The sequence below is a fragment of the Microtus ochrogaster genome, unplaced genomic scaffold (assembly GCF_000317375.1).
Source record: "Microtus ochrogaster isolate Prairie Vole_2 unplaced genomic scaffold, MicOch1.0 UNK21, whole genome shotgun sequence".
Taxonomy (NCBI): domain Eukaryota; kingdom Metazoa; phylum Chordata; class Mammalia; order Rodentia; family Cricetidae; genus Microtus; species Microtus ochrogaster.
Genome location: NW_004949119.1, coordinates 2,198,962 through 2,217,989, shown reverse-complemented (window position 1 = coordinate 2,217,989; position 19,028 = coordinate 2,198,962). Strand labels below are relative to the sequence as shown.

Sequence of the window (19,028 nt, the reverse complement as noted above, 5' to 3'; positions counted from 1 at the left end):
TAGGAATGTGCTGCCTGGCTTGCAACCTGTTTTCACAAGATAGGGTCTTGTAGCTCCTACTGGCCCAGAACTCACTATGTAGACCAGGCTGGCCTCAGACTTGCTGCCATCCTCCTATCTCTGCCTCTCAAGTGCTGGAATCATAAGAAAAAAAGAGAGGGAGGGAGGGAAAAGAAAGAAAAGCAGAATTAACAAAATAAGAAAAAGTGGTAATGTTACTTGTAATATGAGCGCCAGGCTGCGTCCCTCCACCCGGCTAGCTTTATACCCGAAATAATTACACGGAAACTGTATTCATTTAAACACTGCTTGACCCATTAGTTCTAGCCTCTTATTGACTAGCTCTTACATATTGATCTACCCCATTTCTAATAATCTGTGTAGCCCACGAAGTGGCTTACCAGGGAAGATCTTAACCTGCATCTGTCTGGAGTGGGAGAATCATGGTGACTCACTGACTCGGCTTTTTTCTCCCAGCATTCTGTTCTGTACTCCGCCTATCTAAATTCTACCCTATCAGTGGGCCAAGCAGTTTCTTTATTAATTAACCAGTGAAACAACAGATAGAAAGATGACCCTCCTCCATCAGTTACTTATGAGTAAATATTTAAAGAAATATACCTGTATGCTAATAGTAGTTGATGTTAGTAGAAAACAGATTTTATTAAATGTTTGATTGACTTAATACCTTTTACTGCATGAGTTCCTTTTGAATTAAAAAATATAGACTAACCAAAATGTGGAGTAAGTCCCACAGTAAAAGAGTTTGTGTTTGCACACCATACATATGCATTTTGTTAGGAAGCTAACCAGATAAGAACATTAGCCACATTTCAGCCAAAATGGTGTGCTGACTTTAAGGCAGGTGTTGGTTTTTTTGGTTCTGTTTTTGCTCTACTGGAGATAGAGCATAGAGCTATGTGCATGCTAAGCAAATGCTCTACTATAGAGCTACAATCTCAATGGTGTGGTGATGTTGAAATGGGAATAAGCAAAAATATGTTCTTCATCTAGTTACTCCACAGAGACCAACATGGCAGCATCTCATGTAGAATTCCTCTGAATACCAAAGAACCAGGTTTGAACTGTGTATTCTCAGTGAAGACTTCTTCCCACTAGGTTGTTCAGCAGCCAAGCCTCTTTTTCGTTGCTGGCAGCAGTACAAGATTCTGTTGTTGAGCCATTAGAATTAGCTTGGGTTACTGCTACACAGAGAAGCAAAGATGAGTGAATGCATTTATCTTGGTCTAACAGGTAGACAGAATATGGCCCATCTCTATCCTCTTGCATGGAATATGTCTTCAGCCGTTCTAGAGTCCTCAACTGCAGTGAAGGAAAATCCAAATGCAAAGCAGACGCTAAAGCATCCTTTTCCCACCGTTTTCTGATGACTATAACACACATCACACTTTGCTTTCTTTTCTCATTTCTAGGCAGTAGTAATGTTGGGGACACACTCCCCACCGGACAGCTATCCAACATCCCATGGCGTCGAGCAGGAGTAAAGTACACAAACAATGAAGCCTATTTTGATGTAGTTGAAGAAATAGATGCAATTATAGATAAATCAGGTAATTATGTGCATCTGGTCCTTTGGGGAAGACACAATTCAGTTGACACAAGTTGAACTGAAAACTGAAATCCCTCGGCAGGGTGATTTTAAGCAGAAAATTATTCTAACGATATAAAAATCTCTTTATTCTGCCCAAAGGTTACATTGTGATTATCATAACCACTGAGTGAGGTGGTGCCAGGTATTGTGAGTCCTCTTGCAGCTTTATAGATCTCTTTATTCTGCCCAAAGGTTACACTGTGATTGTCATAACCACTGACTGAGGTGGTGCAGGTATTGTGATTGTCATAACCACTGACTGAGGTGGTGCAGGTATTGTAATTATCATAACCACTGACTGAGGTGGTGCAGGTATTGTGAGTTCCTCTTGCAGCTCTCTCACCAGACAGGCGTCACGTAGCTGTGGTCCCTGTGCTGCTCCCTGCTATGTGTGCAGTGCTTCAGCCAAAGGCTTCTTCTGGTTGCTTTTAACACTCAGGAGGCAGAGGCAGGTGGATCTGTCAGTTCAAGGCCAGTCTGTTCTACAGAGCTAGTTCCATGACAGGCTCCAAAGCTACCCTTTATTACCTTGTCTTCTTTCCACTATAGCCTTCAGGCATACAAAATAATAAATCACGACCCCTGTTCCTTAAAAAGTAGCCTAAAGCTTAGTCTATTTCATGAGGAAACTGCTTCATTTTTAAATTGTTAAAATATTTTAAACGTCGGTACAAATAATCTTGACTCTCTAAAGAATTTCTTTTAACTCCTTAGAATTAGACTCTAGCCAGTTAGATGGAGCCAGTGAGAAATGCTGTCAGAACTACTATTTCTCACACCCAGAATGTGTTTCCATTACTCCAGCTACAGTGAGGACTGTAGAGAAGAGCCAGATTCCATTAAGGTTACCAGCTTTCATTTCCTTCTCTAGGATCTACAGTCTTCGCAGAAATTCAGGGGGTCATTGATGCTTGCATTAAGCTCTCTGGAATGCCTGATCTCTCGCTCTCTTTCATGGTAAGTTTGATCTGCTCTATAGTCCCTTACATGCCTAGTACATGGTGATGTGATAGTTCCTGAGGGAAGATTGTGGCTGGAGTTTGATTTCGTATTTGTGTGTGTGCTTGAGTTGGCTTGTATTTACCAGGGCACACATGTGGAGGTCAGAGGACAACTTGCAGGAATTTATTTTCCCCTTCCACCATGTGGATCCTAAGAATCAAACTCAGGTCCTCGGCCCTGGAGTTTATATTAGGTTACAGAGGGCTATCTCAAAAGATTCCTAGCTCATCTTTGCAGACAGGAGCTGACACACTGAACATGGCCTTTATGGAAAGGTGGAAGGGAGGTCTTTATCTTGAGTGTGCTAGAAGTGGCTCAGTATCTGCTGTCTAGCTTTTTGGATCTCCACTGTCATTTTTACCAGATATTTACTCTGCTTATGTAAAGGAGCATTAATATTTTGCATCATATAGATTTAGCATGACACACTGCTCTAGGAGAAATGTGTTCTGGTTCTGTCTTGGGTACCATTTCTCTACTTTCTTCAACTTCAGTTTTTATCTGTGCAATGTAGATAATGCTACTTGCTTTTTCTCCCCATGGTTTATAAAGTTCAAGTAATGTATATAAAACTATTTTGATATTATCATAATAAATTTTTACATTGCTTTTATGACTTAAGGAGCATATTAATTTATCATAATATGTAAATACTGTTGTCATTCTTCTTATACTCTGTACGTATGACTTTTTCTTTTCCTGACAGAACCCAAGACTTCTAGATGATGTCAGCTTCCACCCGTGCATCCGGTTCAAACGTTGGGAATCAGAAAGAGTTTTGTCATTTATTCCTCCAGATGGGAATTTCCGACTCATATCATACCGTGTCAGCTCACAGAAGTAAATTTGCCATCACAGTCCAGCGATTTGAATAGAACGCCCTGCTCTTGTTTCATTTTTATAGTTTAGTTCTTGAGTTTATCATGGCTCACCTGGAGACCTAGTGAGAACTGGTGATAATATGTACCTGAAACAGTGTTTCTGGACCTAAAAGGGTAATAGTGAGGGAGAGGTTAAAATCTGTAACTAAAAACAACCCTTCGGATTATGCATGTTCTTGGCAAACCATGACTTTGGTGCCTTAATCCTGCCATGGTCTATAAACTAAGAAGACATCCACACCCTAAGATAACCCTCCACTACCTGCTTCACATTGAGTTTGGGGCTAGGACCTCAAACTCTGGATCCTCTGCCTCAGCCTCCTAAGTGCTGGGATTATTGAGTTTGAAACAGTTTAACGTTGTCAGCTGTAGCTAACTTGTCCCTTTAGAATATCAGAAAGCATTTGGGTAACAAAACTGAAAGTTTGTCCTGAGAAATTATTTCTTAGCACTTCTCTTTTAAATGGGCTTGTGTGCGCTGCCCCCCCCCAAGTATAACCCTCTACCCCAGTTGTTTATATTGTATTTAAACCAGATTTCTGCTTTGATTTATGTGTTAGTTATCAATCCATATAGTCCTAGCACACTGGTAAAGAACACTGCTGTCCTCAACAACCCCAGGGCAGAGGCTGCATTCTGCTAGGGTATATGGCCTATGGCACAGTTACAGACAGCATGGAACACATACTACCTCTGTAGTTGTCCTGTACCTTTCATTGTGTACATACCTGTACATAAGTACTTTTGTATGTTTCTCTGTGTCTCTTTTAGTCTAGTGGCAATACCAGTGTATGTGAAACACAGTATCAGTTTTAAGGAAAACAGCTCTTGTGGCAGATTTGATGTAACAATTGGACCAAAACAGAATATGGGAAAAACTATTGAAGGAATCACAGTGACTGTTCACATGCCAAAAGTTGTGCTGAACATGAACCTGACACCAACACAAGGCAGCTATACATTTGATCCAGTAACCAAGGTACAACCACTTCAAGTCAAGAGTGAGCAAGTATTCTGCAATCTGTTTGTGGTGGGGTGTGGAGGGTGCAGCAGAAGGAAAGCAGTGTCCTTACCTTGTCTCTAGCTAAAGGTTTTCAGAGGACAGTAAAAGATGATTTTCTCTCAGCTGCTTTGCTTCCATAGCAAAATGTGGTAAGTTTTCAACAAAAAAATGAGTGCTTGATAAATGAGGTGTGTTTTGTTTATTTTGTTTGACATGGAGGAATCTTACTATATAGCCCAGGCTGGCCTAGAACTCAAGAGTTCTACATTAAAAGCATGTGCTACCACACATAGCTGAGAAAGTGTAATTTTGCATAATTTCATAGAGCATTTTTTGGGTGGTTGTTTTGTCTTGATTTTTGTTTTCTGGTTTTTTGTTTTTGGGTTTTTTTTCCTCTCTCATTGTAGTCCTGGCTGTCCTGGACTTCACTATGTAAACCACGCTGACCTGAACTCATAGGCATCCACCTGCCTCTGCCATCTGAGTGCTGAAATAAAAGTGTGTGCCACCACACAAAGCATTAGAAGATCTTCTAACCTTGGGCTGGGGAGATGGCTCAGTGTCTAAGAACATAAACTGCTACTGTAGAACACGCAAATATGGTTCCCAGCAACCACACTGGAGCTACACAACTGCCTGTAACCTGCTCCAGGGGATCCCATGCCCTCTTCTGGTCTCCGTGGACTCTGTGTTCACATGTGCAACCCCATATAGACACACATGTACATATAAATAAAAGTAAAAACTTAAATATGAACATCTAACATTAAGAATTCAGGAGTCTTCCCAGGGATCGTGTAAGTCTAAGCAGAGGAGTTCCACATCCTTGGGCCTCCACTCCAACTACAGCCATGCTTTTATCTGTTGCTCAGTTTCCACACAGGTAGTTTCACTTAACAAAGGAGCCTGTGGCTGAAAGTTTAATGATAGTAACGTAAGTCAGTTGTCTATTCCGGGTTTCTCCTGTTTTCTAAGACATTGCTTTATTTTGTGTAGAAGCTTACGGCGTCTGTTAACCTCTGAGCATGTCTTTAAGACGTGGTTAAGATTTTTTTTTCTCTTGTCTTCTTAAGGTACTAGTATGGGATGTGGGGAAAATTGCTCCACAGAAGCTCCCAAGTCTTAAAGGACTGGTAAATTTGCAGTCAGGAGCTCCCAAGCCAGAAGAGAACCCCAGCCTCAACATACAGTTCAAGATCCAGCAGCTTGCTATTTCAGGTAAAGCCAAGTTTGCTGTGTGGCTAGGAGAAACAGTTCTACCCTAGGAAGAGCAGCAACTCCAGTTTACCTGCTGTGGTGCTAGCCTCCAGGCACCAGAATTTGGGAGGACGGCTTATTTCAGTCTTCCGTCACACGTGCCCCAGAGAAGCAGTCCTTTCATGTTCACAGAAAGTAGAATTAGCTAGATTCACAAGCATTTTTCTGGCCAGAGTATAATGCATGGGTGATATAAAAAAGGTGTTGTTTCCAAAATGATGAATGGAGCACTGTCCGGTATCACATCTAGGGGTCAGTGTTCACTGCTAAAGAAGTCCTGTATTATTACTGGGATAGTAATGATTTGTTTCATTCTTTTTGACACAGGCTTGAAAGTGAACCGCTTGGACATGTATGGCGAGAAGTATAAGCCATTTAAAGGAGTCAAATATGTCACAAAGGCTGGGAAGTTTCAAGTGAGGACATGAGAAGAGGCCAAAATTCCTCAAGATGTTTGTTTTTCAAGTGTAATTAACAATTTATTACTATTAGGTACCGAGTGGGTGGTAATACATATAAAGCATTTGTGTCAGGCTACACTGCTAACAGAGTTGCTTAGTATCAATGTAGGGTTCTTAAGGAGCTTTAAGCTAAGGAAAGTTTTCTAAAGACTTAGCTTATTTTGTATCTTTTCACTTAGGAAAAGATTTAGATTTCTTCCAAGGGGGCTACCAGCTGAATGCTGCACATTGTAACAGTAAAGACAGAGGGCTGCAGCTGTAGCCTCTCTCCTAAAGCCAGTGATAGAGTCTCATCCACCAGCAGGAACTGGTGTGTGTCGGGTGCAGCCAAACTTCACACCTTCTGATCTTAGCCATCTTAAATCAGTGTCTGTCCCTCGAAAGGAGATTCCCCCACCCCAAGAAGTTTACAGAAAACTGCCTCTTCAAGTGTTTGCCTTACTCAGCTTTTCACTTGTGCCATTAAGCAAGCACTGTAGCAAAAGCCACTTTCACATGGCTCCGTGCTCCATTCTCACTGTACTTGGTATTCTATTTTTTATAAATAAGATTTTTATGTAAAGCTCAGATTTTGATTTACAAGGACCTTGCTGCAGTAGATACACCATCAGCTGCTAGATAGCACAGTCAACATCATTTGCATCAAAGGGGCAAATACTTTATTAATAAAAGGGAACACTACTTCTGCTTATAGGAAGTTATTGCAGGCACAAGTGTGCTTTTAAACAAATTAAAGTAGTAAAAGAGAAAATTAAGCAAAACCTTGCCATTTCCATGTTTCAGTAAAGCTTTATCTAATGCCACTGTAACCTAGTTAGCCTGAAAGTCTCGTGTCCTAGTTCAGCAGGAGAAAACCGTGTCTGCTTCACTACTAGTGTTCTTTCTCTTTTCAGTCTTTTATCTTTCTGTGCTTAAATGGTTGGATTTACCTGTATGCCCTGTATTTGGAGGAGCTCCTTTTCATAGTTCGTATATCCTGAGGCCATTGTGATAGGCATCTTTCCTAAACTTCCCACCTTGTCAAAATGCGACTGAAGCACTTAAGTGTCTTTGTTGTACTATGTACACGAAGAGCATTACTGAAGGACAAACATTCTCAGTCATGATTTATACCAATTGATTGTAACACTGGGAAAGTCTATGACTCATTCCATTCTACATCATTTGCTTGGAAATCCTTTATGCAGTGATTTTGCCTCATTAGACATGAAAATGGAGGAAGGCTGAAAGTTAAGATATAAGTGTTGCTCTTCCTATTTCCCCTTTGATTTTCTTTAGACTTAGTTTTCTTATCCTGTGGCCCATTATTTTCTTCCATCTCTCTCTTACAGTCCCTGTTGGAGTGCTGGTGATACAGTAGCATGGTTACTGTTGCCCTCATCTAATAAGAAAGGCCAGCTTTTGCAGCTTCAAATAGAAATTACTTGAGTAACCAATCTTAGATTGGCAGCTTTAAGTCAAAATGCAAAATATCTAATCGCTTTCACTAAGATTGGTTATCTAGCTCTAATTTAAATATCTTGTCTTTTACCTCAAAAACAATTGTGACAGTTGAATTTCTTCACAATCCCTTGTCTCACCATCAATACCTAGACTGTCCAACATTCCTCCTGTGCAGTCTTGTCTTTCAAAGTGGAACATATACCAAGAGTCCTTTGTCTCTAATAATTTCTGCTAAAACAGCCAAGCAGACTGTGTTCCTTTCCAGTTAAATTGTTGTACTTATTAATTTGATAGAGCCCAGTAAGTCCTTTTCGTAGCTCTGTCTATAATGTCAATAAAAATATGAACGCAACAAACTGATTTTTTTTTTTTTTAAGTTTGAGTGTTGATGGAACATTCTCATATCCAGGCTGAGTTAGAGCCAGCTGCTTGGGATCAGTTCCTTCTGTATCACAAGTATTACAGTTGCTTAAGAACATTCAGGAGGCCTTTTCCTAAGTAGAGCATATCCACAGCCATTCATCATTTTAAAGTGTTCCCTTTCTGGTCACAGACTTAGTGATAAAAGTGATAAAAACTATACCTTCATTACATCACTTCCCATATAGATTCAAGATTTTTACACACCTGAGTTCTGGTTAATCTAGCATATTCCCCTTTTCTTTGTTCTTAAGGAACCATAATCTAAAAGCAAATAAAACATGCTTATTTTCTGTGTGAGGTAGCCTGCCATACACGTACACATGGGGAATTCAGCTGGTGGTTCATTCCTTAAATGCTGAAGAACACTGGAAATATGCTAGTTTTGTTTTCCTCAGAAGCAACTGGTTAGAAGAAAACTACAATATTAGCTAAGAGAACTCCACAGCCTTGGACACAGGCTGCAATCCACTTCTCCAGGTGGGAACTTCTCGGTCAACACAATGATGAATTTCATCCTGCAATATTATTTAACTTCCTCCCCTTCACCCCGTTCTAGAAAATTAGGCAAAAACATGTTTTTATTTTAGTCAGTGATTTTTCAAGCAAGAAGATCGGTGTGTATCCCAAGCTAGTTTTGACTCAGCCCTACTGGATCCTGATGACACTGTTCTATACTGGGTTTGGAAGACACAAAAGTGCCCCTCACGTTTCACAACCTCTGCTTTTTACGGGACAGTTATGGTCTCCAGTAATAGCTAAAACCTTCTAAAATGAAAGTTACTTCTACCAAGGGTAACCCACATCTAGCTGCTTTGCCCACTGATAACTTGTGGTTTCTGTTCCTTCTAATGTATAGGTGCCAAGATTGTCCTTTATCACATAGACCCTCTTATGTAAATATACTATTAATTTCCATTCCTTTATGGATTGAATAAAATATTTAATATTTTTTAATATTACCCAGATCCTGAGTTTTCATCTTATTGGCTATTCTTCAGAAATAAGAGTCTGACCTAAAGTTGTTAGTAAAATAGCATGTCCATCATTCAGAGAGTTATTCATATAAATGTATTTTATTTGTTTTAAACAGAACAAAAGAAAAGGCAGAAAATATCTGTATATAATAAATCCTAGCTTATAAATGTAGTTTTTGTTTTTTTAGTGGTAGCATCTCTAACTCGTTCATGACTGTCTCCTTTGCCCCCTTGTACTGTAAGCACTGACACTCGAGGAAAGCACACCTGGCAGACGTGTGTCTCCAGAACTGGAAGAGCTTGGAGAGCAAAAATGATTCTTCTTAGCTCCTCTAAGTAATCTTTAAAACAAAAGGTGATCTTTGGCATAGAGTCATACTTTAAAGGCATTGATATGCATTTATATCAGGTAATCAACTCTACAGATATGTTGAGAGCTTTGACAATAATCAGCTGAAAGGGAATAGAGGAAGCCTGAGTGTACAGGATCAACTTGAGGTTTACACATTCAGTGTTGGGACTGAACGCAGTAGGTAGGGGAAGAACATCCAGGGAAGGGTCTCGCTCCATTCATCTCATTATTGACTTCTGAAAGTGATATTCATGTCCTTGGAAATGCTTGTGGATCTAGATATCATACTCGTTACTCTTGAATATGTGGAGAGGAGGAAAGACTTGGCTGTACTGGTTAAAAGCAACTGGAATTATAGTAGTTTCTACTGATTTATCCTAGCAGCACCAGCATCGTAATCTGCAAATGCTATCTCCTTTACACAAGAATTATCTTTCAGACAGGGCTGCCTTTCCATTCAAGGCTCTTAAGGAGCAAGCCCTAGTTTTTAGGGCTTAATTTTGAATGGACCTTAAAAGGAGCCAAGTGTGGTTGGTAGGTGCTAATACTTTGATGCAGGCAGATTGCTTGAATCCTGAAGTTCAGAGGCTAGCCTGACAGCATAAAAAGATCCAGTCTCAAAATTAAAAAAAAAAAAAAAGTGGGGGCTAGGGAGGATTACAGACAAACACATACCTATGTATCTTTAAAGTCTTGTTTAAGAAGCATATAGAAAACTGCCAAAGCCTGGGGTGATTTGGTTGGTTAAAAATAAATGCAACATTTCAGCTCAGAAATTTAAAGGAAGGAAGGAAGGAAGGAAGGAAGGAAGGAAGGAAGGAAGGAAGGAAGGAAGGAAGGAAGGAAGGCAGACTAAGAATGAATGCTAAGACCTCAGCACAGACCTCCACTGGCAGTGACAAAGCATAGAGAACCTGGGAGTGGCCCCATTGGGAGGATGGGCAAGATCACACCCCAGCTACTCTGCCCCTGTAGAGGCAGAGAGCACCAGTGTGTTTGCTGGATGGTTACCTTGGCAACCAAGCAAGGCAGGATGTGAGGCAGGAAGTTTCCCCAGCACAGATATTAATCAGGGGCATGGTAAAGACAGAATAGTGATTTCTTCCTGGTTTTACATCGTAAGGAACCAGGATTACATGGGGGAAAGCAGGAAATGAATGCAGGCCACACAAGCTGACCCTCCCCAGAGACCACCTTATCCTGCGGTGATGATGCATGGCCCAGGGAAGGCAGGCAGGGTCAGCAGCAACATGGAAAACCCAAAATAACTTTTGGAAGCACAGTTAATTAACTGACTTGCCTCAGCTCTAGGGGCTAAAGGGGGAAAGGGAGTTGGTGAACTGTAAACAGGGCTATGTTCCCTGGAGCAGAGCATGGCTTCCAGATAGTGTTCACTCTTGCTCTGAGCTTATGCAATCCATGGGCTAGAGACCCAGTCTACTGTGCACAGGAGTAACTGTGAGAGTACAGGGTTCATACAGAGACACGTTTCAAAGTGTCCATGACAAGAGTGTAAATGTTTTCTATGTGAGAAGCCCCCATTCGTTTCTGGTGTGTGAGACCAGGAATTGATTTCTACTCCCAGTAACTCTGAGCTCCTCATTCTCTTCTCCCTAGCAGATGCTTATATACCAGCCATGACTGGCTAGGCGCCTACTGGTACCAGGGAGTCTTTCTGACCCAGCGCAAAGTAAATCCAGCATCTGTTCGAATTTTGATTGAAGCAGCTTCTGCTTCTCGCACGGTCTCCTTCACAGACTGCATGAGGTTCTGGGCATTATGAACCAGCATCTCTGTGGCCTGTAATAAAAGAGGCCCATTACTATAGTCCCTAATGCCATGCTGCCTTCAAGAAACCATAAAGCCAGGTGTCAACTAAATTTTAAGTTCCATAGGGCAGATGTCCGTTACTTTTGTTCACTGTTCTCCACTATTTGGATAGGAGGCATTTAATAAACAATGAACAAAAACAATCAAACCAACTACATTATAAATGTATTCACATTAATTTTCCAAACACACAAGCTTAGAGGTAGGGGTCTAGCTATAAGTCTGCTCACATTCAGATAACTTAATGATTCTCTAGGGCAGTAATTATATCTTTAAGTCATAGATCTTTTGAGGACTTAATGAAGGCTATAGGGTTTCCCAGAAAAATTTGTCATATGAGTTGAAACATGTGCATAAACTTCAGAGGGCTTTGCGGAAAGAACCTATCATCTGAATTCCTAATATTGCTTGTTATTAGGAAGGCTCTTGGGCCCAGAAAGGCTGGGAGCCATGCCAGCCAAACTCACACAAAGTCAGGGTCCCACTCAAGACTTCCCTCCTGTGTCCTGTGTTTGTCCCATTCTACCACACTGTATCTGCTCTTCTCCACTTAATGAAACACATAATCTCAGCATGCATGTTGTTAGTTCATTTCCTGTGCATTAGCGTGAACTGCAGCTGTAGCTTTCCTTTCCCAGCTTCTCCTATCTTTAGGCAGAAGACATCCCACTAAAGTTACCCAGTACCAAACTCCACTTGCAATATCTGGAAGTTAGGGATATCGGGAAGGCGAGAGTTGAAATCTACTAACAGTATGTATAGGAGAGTGTCCTCCTTGTTCCTCGGGGTGCCCCTAGCCTCTGTAGAGGTCGGAAGCAGTTGGTCTCCCAAATTATCTGTGAGTTCCCTAATGGGAAGAGATCGTCTCCCTCGTTTTAACTTTTAAAATGATGATGGGTCTGCTGTGCTCTCTAGGGAAACGGGGAGTGTGACCTAGAGTAGGGCCCACCAGAGGGGAGATAAGAAAAGAGTGGGTTGCTGCATTTTTAATTCGAGGTATGTTTGTTTTAAAGCTAAGATTAAACAACAAAGAAGCTAGAGGCAGGGAACCCAGAGCAGCAGCACATACCTGCTCAGATTCCTCATCGCTGATGTTGGTCCGGCCCAGCATGGTAGCCTTCACTGTGGACAAGATTTTGAGCTGGGTGCTTATAGTTGGGATTCTCTCACACACCTAAAGAGAAAGTTTCATTTGGTGTTTGTTAGTTGTCTTGCCCACAAGCTCCTTGGAGGCAGATATACCCAACTCCATTCCCAGTCATTGGCATGCAGGAGTACTCAATAAAGGACCAGCCCTGACACAATTGGTTCATATATGGAGGCATTCAAATTCCACTGGGTTAAGACATAAACTTTCAGTCTGTTTTGGTTTTGTTTTTTTTTTTACCCACACATTACCCTTGCTGCTGTTTGCTTCCTTATTCACCCAAAGTTCCTCTCACCTTTTCCCTCACATTCACGCTTCCCACTCAGATGCACTCTTCCTCTTCTCTTCTTTCTCTCTCCCTCCCTCCCTCCTCTCCTGTCTGGACACACAGACACACACACATGACTTATTTCCCCAAGTACCTGTAAGAGATTGGTTCTAATCCGCTTATCTGTACACTGCTTGGCAACCTCCTTGGCCAGCCGAGTCACCTCATCAGAGGCTTTAGCGATGTCCTTGGCACACTGAATAAGTGCCCGCTTGGTACCACTACCCCCTCTTACCAGCCGAGACATCTCTGCCATCAGCAGAGCCATGCGCTTGGCTGCTGCAATGATGTCATTGCCCTAGAGAGAAGCAGAGATACAGCATGAGCTCTGACCACATGCTGGTCAAGTTCAGTAGACAAACAGGAGGAAGTCTGCTGCTCTCGCAGCCTCTGGCAGGCTAAGGAAATGGGGAAAGCACTGGAGGGAGGACAGTGGAGAGAATGGGCACTTGCCCCAGCACTCAGGGAGAGAGGGTATCCTGGATGAAAAGACCTAGAGATTAGTCTGAAAGGACGACGTGGGTGCCCCGGGCACAGCACTGAACAAGCAGTTGAGCATCTCCAGGTTAATTGTGTCAATAACACAGGGCCAGAGCCAAGGAGTCGGCCACACAGGCATATTCATCTCTATCATAGGGGAGAAAGCAGCTGAGCTGGCCAAGCACAGAGGAGGCTTTCTAGGTGCTAAGAGCATCCTCTCTAGCTCTGCTCTTGTGAACAGCAGCCAAGGACTTACACTGCCTCACTAGAACTTAGAACCCCAGGTGATGATTCTCAGCCTGCGAGGAAAACTTAGAGAAATGGACATTTTCTCATCTAGACTACTTTGGCCTCCGCTTCCTCTTGACCTGTCATCTTTAAAGAGCAGACTATTTTAATCATTCCACATTAAGAGAAAATTGATCCCACAAATCAATTTGCTGGTCTCATCAGCTAAGTGAAGCGTCCAATTAAGGAATGTTCACTTAGGAAGATACTGAGGGAGGAATCAAATAAATAAAACTGAGCCAGGCTCTAAAAGGTTGACCCTCTCTCATTAATGGCAATTTGTCTGAGATTTGGCTTAATTAAAACCCTCATGGGTCATAATAAGGAAATATTTAAGAACTTATTTTATGTCCTTAGCACCTAAAAGTACAGCAGCTACAGTGTTCAGCTGAATGGCCACGCCCCACTTGTTTGCCCCCTCAGGGTTTTCAGTTTCTACACCGTGCGGTAAGGCACACACAAACCATGCCACTCCGTGCTCTGCAGGGATTCCACAGGCACCATGAAGCGGCTCATCACTGATGTGGGAAAGTACACGTCACAGGAAACAAACCGAGGCTAGAGAGGACACAGGTTTTAGAGGAGGTCATGAGGAAAGGCGTGTGTTAGCTGAAGCTCTCCCTCTGGGAGAACTTCAGTGCAGACCTGAGGTAATTTTGGATTACATGACGTTGGTTAGAAGACAGCACAGTGCCAGGGTTAGTTATTACCCACCATCTTCAGACACTTGCAACATGCCATCTTTAAATAGGAAAAACAAAAACCAAGTGATCACTTCTACACCTCTAACTCTCCAAACAAATGTTAGTTCAGATCCAAGGCTCCGTCACCTCAGTGATAGCCTTGAGCTTTCCCTGTGGCCACTTTCCAACCCCTCTGAGGTACCTGGAAAAGCAGTCAGTGAAGCCCCTGCCCCATGGGCTCCCACAAAGGCCAGCATCTGTCACACAGCCAGGTGCAAGACAGCAAGCAGTCCTCCCCAGAGACTCTGCCATGTAAAACTGCTTTTGCCCTGATCAACTCTGCCTGAGTCATCAGGGTGAGGTCAGTGGGAGCCAAGCAAAGCTCAGTGGTCAAGCTGGGGGAACTTTCAGTGGTCCCCAAAGGCTTCTGACCTAGAAGTCACTGAGAGATGCATTTATGACTTCCTGAAGAGTCTATAGATCCAATAATGGCCACAAAAATGGGAAGAAAATGAATCCTTTGAAAAGTGACCCCATTTCTCTTTATTCCCTAAACATAAATGCAGTTCATTCGGACATTCGCAAACCTATCAGACTTGTGAAGCCAGCCCTAACAACAAGGTGCAGAAAGACAGTTGCCCGCCCGGCTCAGACTCACAGGACCCACACAGATAAGGAGTGATGCAAGGTGTCAAGGCTGCACATGGCCGGATGCATTTGGAGCAGCCCCCAACTGGGGGTACCATCAGTACCTTACTAGACCACTTGGTAGCTTCCCGATGCAAGGACTGAGCCGCGGCCAGAATGGGCTGGTTGACCGGCTGATTAGATGGCATTAACAGCAGCTCAGGTTCGTAATCGTCTTCCATGTCAGAGGGGAAAGGGAACCCAACAGCATCAGCCGCATCTGCCTCAGCTACAACTCCTATACCCACCTGAGCAGCTGGGATACCCGGCTTTGTCGATGGTAGGGAGGGTGAAAAATAGGGATAGTGTTAGTAAGAACAAAAGGACTTTGGAAATGGAGCTTCAGCTGGTTTAGTAACCAAAGCTTGCCTGGGATGGGAAAGAAAATGGCATGCTCTCCAGGAGCCAGGTGAGCCAAGGTTCAAAGACAGGAACTCAGTCTCCAACCTAAGTCACCTTGAAATAAGTGAATACATTTGCTGTAGCAGAAGCTTTCCAGAGAAGGCAATATATGCTTGTTGCTGAAGTTAAACATGACCAGAATCACATGTTTGGGGAACCAAACAACCTTGAAAAGAAGTCCAGAGGAGAAAAGTAGACACAGCCATATAAGCTGTTTGAGAAGGAAAGCTGAGCATCCTCCTAAATCAGATACTCACTATTCCGTCATCCTGGACATGCAGCTCTGCAGCTACCAGGCATTTACTAGCCCCTTTAGGGACCAGACTAGGAAAGGCATGTCAAAAGCAACAGCAAACCAAGAAATAGAAAAAACAGTCAACATAATGGTTCATGAAGAAGATTTACAAAATACACTACAACCGCTTAGATAGCTATAAGGAGTCTCAAGAAGATACCTCATCTAGTTCCTATAGCAATGAGGGGAAAAAAAACTACATTTTAGCCTGTCTTTCTCCTTTAAAAAGATCTTCAAAGACAAAGCTTCCACAATATCTTACTGTGGAAACTGAAAGCACCACCTTCTGGACACAGCCTAAACCTCTCTTTTGTTGAAATCAGCTTCTTGCTCACCCAAACTCACCTTACCAGTTCACATATCGGGTGACACGTGGACTCGGCAACTGAATGAGGCTAAGCTCAGAGGAGCCCTCAAATGAACCCAAAATGGTTGCTTACGAAAGAACAGGGACCAAGAGGGGAAGGGCAGGAATTTTATACAAGAGGTAGGAATTGTAAGGGGTTGGGAAGAGAACAGATGCTTAAAAACAGATGGAATGGGAAGGAACTTAACGAAGCCAAGCCATTTGTAAAAAGGCTGTAAACAAAGACTGTCTACCCCAAGAACCTGTGATCAGGAGGAAACACAGTTCATATGGAACTTTATTTAAGGTTCCTGAAAAGTCTTCTCCTACCAGTACATTTCTGGAGTCCCAGGACTCCAGAGGCCAAGGCAAGAAGTCCACATTGGAGACCAGTGAGTCCTAAGACCTGAGAAAACTTTGAAATATTAAAAATAGAAATTCTTGGGCTGGAAAGACAGTTAAGAACATTGACTACTTTCAATTCCCAGCACCACCATGATGATTCACAGCCATCGCTATCTACAGTTCCAGCGGACCTAACACCTTCTAGCTTTCATGGGTACTGCACACATGTGGTACACAGACATACATGCAGGCAAAACACCCATAGGCATAAAATGAAAATAATTCTCAAAAACAAAAATAAAAATTCTTATCCTAAATACAAAGCCCATCTCTAAAAAGTGGCAATGAAGTTGAAGACCCAAGGTCAGTGAGGGGTTTAGATATCACCAGTCCTTTCTCACTGTCTCAACCAAGACTCACTCCCATTCTTCAAAGAAAAGAGCAGCTTACTGTTGCTAAGGTTCACAGTGACAAGCTGCACGAAGAAAATGGACAGATACAAACACATATTCCTTCCCCACCCATACATGGCTTAAAAGCCAGTGAACGCATTAGTTCAGCCCTTCTGGACACTGAGTAGAGTAGGGCAAATGCTGCCTGACCCTCTGAAGTGTCACCTTTACAGTCCACAGATATTCTTGTGTTCTTCCAAGTATGTGCAGGTTTATCACAATTAATTTCTGTTTCATTTGAGGAAAACTGACCCTGTTCCTCTCTCACCCACTCTCCATGCACAGTAGGGTTTATGCTGCATGATTCGGGGTGCTGGAGAAACACCATTATAAATAATTGCACAGGTCAGGTCGAACACTAGTTTAAAAGTGAAGGTCAAAGGGGCTGGAGAAATCTCAGAGGTTAAGAGCACTGATTGATCTTCCAGAGATCCTGAGTTCAATTCCTAGCAACCATATGGTGGCTCACACCCATCTGTGATGAGATCTGGTGCCCTCTTCTGGCATGCATGCAGACAGACCAATAAATACATAATAAATAAATAAATCTTTTTTAAAAAGAAACAAACCAAGGTCAATTTCTAAGGGGGGAGGGGTAGGCCAACCAGTTCCCCCAGGAAGTATATTCAGTTGTGGATGTGAAAATAAAGAAATATAGCGGGAATGAAGGTCTAGCATTCAGGGTGCATTAGAAACAGTTTAGAACTAAGAACCACATCTCACCGCTAAATGAGCAACAGGGTTCCACTCTCAGCAAGAAAAGCTGCCACTCACTTCCAGCACTCAAGGAAACAGACAACGTGGAGCAGAGCTGCTGTCACATCCAGATTCCCCTCGTTATTATGTGGACTGTTAAATTAGCTGAGCTGGAGAGAACCTGGAGCTGTCCTGAGTATAGGGGTGGGGACAGGATGATTCTGAGAAAGGACAGAAACACACTCCTTCTGAAACACCAGTCTACCTTCTTCTTCTTTTTTTTTTCTCGAGACAGGGTTTCTCTGTAGCTATGGAGTCTGTCCTGGAACTAGCTCTTAATAGACCAGGCTGGCCTCAAACCCACAGAGATCCACCTGCCTCTGCATTCCGAGTGCTGAGATTAAAGGCATGTGCCACCCCTGTTCTATCTGCTTCTTAATGCAAGAATTGAAGAAAATGTACAGATTTCATCTAGCAAAGTCCACAAGAGATACTTTCACAACTGAAGTTTTGCCAGTTAGTAATGGAGATTGGAAAACATTCAATAATCAAAAAGGATAAACCTTCTAAAAAAGACCCAAAATGCCAGGAGTCAGAGCAGATACTAATGAACAAAGAGGAAGAAACTCTTCTTTAGCCACAGACATCCCAGCTTTTACTTCTGCCCAAGGAGAGGCAAGCAGTCAAACACTCAGACTTCTCACTAAGTCACTGGTAAAAAGAACAACATATTGCCTGAAACACAGGCGGTAAGCAAGCAGGAAGGTGACTCCCATTAGGCTTCTCCCTGGGTTGGGGATACGGTTCTCCGTCCTTCCCGGGAAGACTCCCATTCTTGACAAGGAATTCTCAGAGCTTACCTTGCTAGACCACTTCCGAGCTTCATCGTGGAGCTGCCTGGCAGCCATCATCATGGGCTGGTTAATCACCTCCCCAGCTTTCTGCTCAGGGAACTCTTCATCCTTCTCTTCTGGAGGAGGGGGCCTGGGTGGAGGAACTTCACCCTCAGGAAGAGGTGGCTTAGGAGGAGCAAGCTCATCAGTTAGCTACAAATGTGAAAAAACAGATTGTCAGTGTAAGCCCTAGCAGTTACTACCAAAAACCAATCTTGAAAATCTGCCCACACTGATTCCATGTAAGATCACCCCCCACACACCTAGCTATGAGGCCTATCTGTGTAATCACAATAAAAGAACATTTTCTTCTTACAAGAAGACAGCTATGTGTTGGTCATCTCCAGTGGAAGGCATACAAAGCATTACCAGATCAACCATTCCACAGCCAATCCCATAGAAGATCTAAAGCCTAGTTCTGGTTCTGGTTGGCAAAACGCAAATGAAAGACAATAATTTCTCATTAGAGCTTCAAGTTCTGCATCTGCCATGTGATCTCTACAATCATAATTCTAAGTGGTGTGACTTAAAGGAGCCACTTACCAGGAATCTCACCCTCCTGTGACTCTTACCATCAAGAGTCTCAACGGAAAGTGTGCAGAAATATTGAAACTGGGAAACCACCAACCTCACCTATGTGTAGCCATCCAGTCTTATCCTTAGCCAACCTGTCATCTTCTTTTTCTTTTTTCTTTTTTTTCCTTTTTTTGGTTTTCTGAGACAGGGTTTGTTTGTTTGTTTTTTGGGG

General features: G+C 42.6%; 2 protein-coding genes across 6 annotated transcripts in view; one reads left to right on the top strand and one right to left on the bottom strand.

Annotated features, from left to right (window-relative positions):
* Ap3m1 (adaptor related protein complex 3 subunit mu 1) overlaps positions 1-8,019 on the top strand; it is a 19,342-nt gene extending 11,323 nt beyond the window's left edge. For all 4 annotated transcript variants that reach the window (XM_005367657.3, XM_013353982.2, XM_013353981.2 and 1 more), the window contains exons 4-9: positions 1,434-1,571; positions 2,484-2,569; positions 3,321-3,454; positions 4,267-4,474; positions 5,572-5,716; positions 6,083-8,019. In XM_005367657.3, coding sequence (XP_005367714.1) covers positions 1,434-1,571; positions 2,484-2,569; positions 3,321-3,454; positions 4,267-4,474; positions 5,572-5,716; positions 6,083-6,183 — 812 coding nt within the window. In that variant the 3' untranslated portion in view covers positions 6,184-8,019. The remainder of the gene's footprint in view (positions 1-1,433; positions 1,572-2,483; positions 2,570-3,320; positions 3,455-4,266; positions 4,475-5,571; positions 5,717-6,082) is intronic.
* Positions 8,020-10,904: 2,885 nt separating this feature from the next.
* Positions 10,905-19,028, bottom strand: part of Vcl (vinculin) — an 88,898-nt gene continuing 80,774 nt past the window's right edge. The window contains exons 18-22 of one of the 2 annotated variants that reach the window (XM_005367655.2): positions 18,248-18,433; positions 14,917-15,120; positions 12,808-13,011; positions 12,308-12,412; positions 10,905-11,208 (exon numbers count right to left, since the gene is read on the bottom strand). In XM_005367655.2, coding sequence (XP_005367712.1) covers positions 11,062-11,208; positions 12,308-12,412; positions 12,808-13,011; positions 14,917-15,120; positions 18,248-18,433 — 846 coding nt within the window. In that variant the 3' untranslated portion in view covers positions 10,905-11,061. The remainder of the gene's footprint in view (positions 11,209-12,307; positions 12,413-12,807; positions 13,012-14,916; positions 15,121-18,247; positions 18,434-19,028) is intronic. The other variant, XM_005367656.2, reaches the window with a different exon arrangement.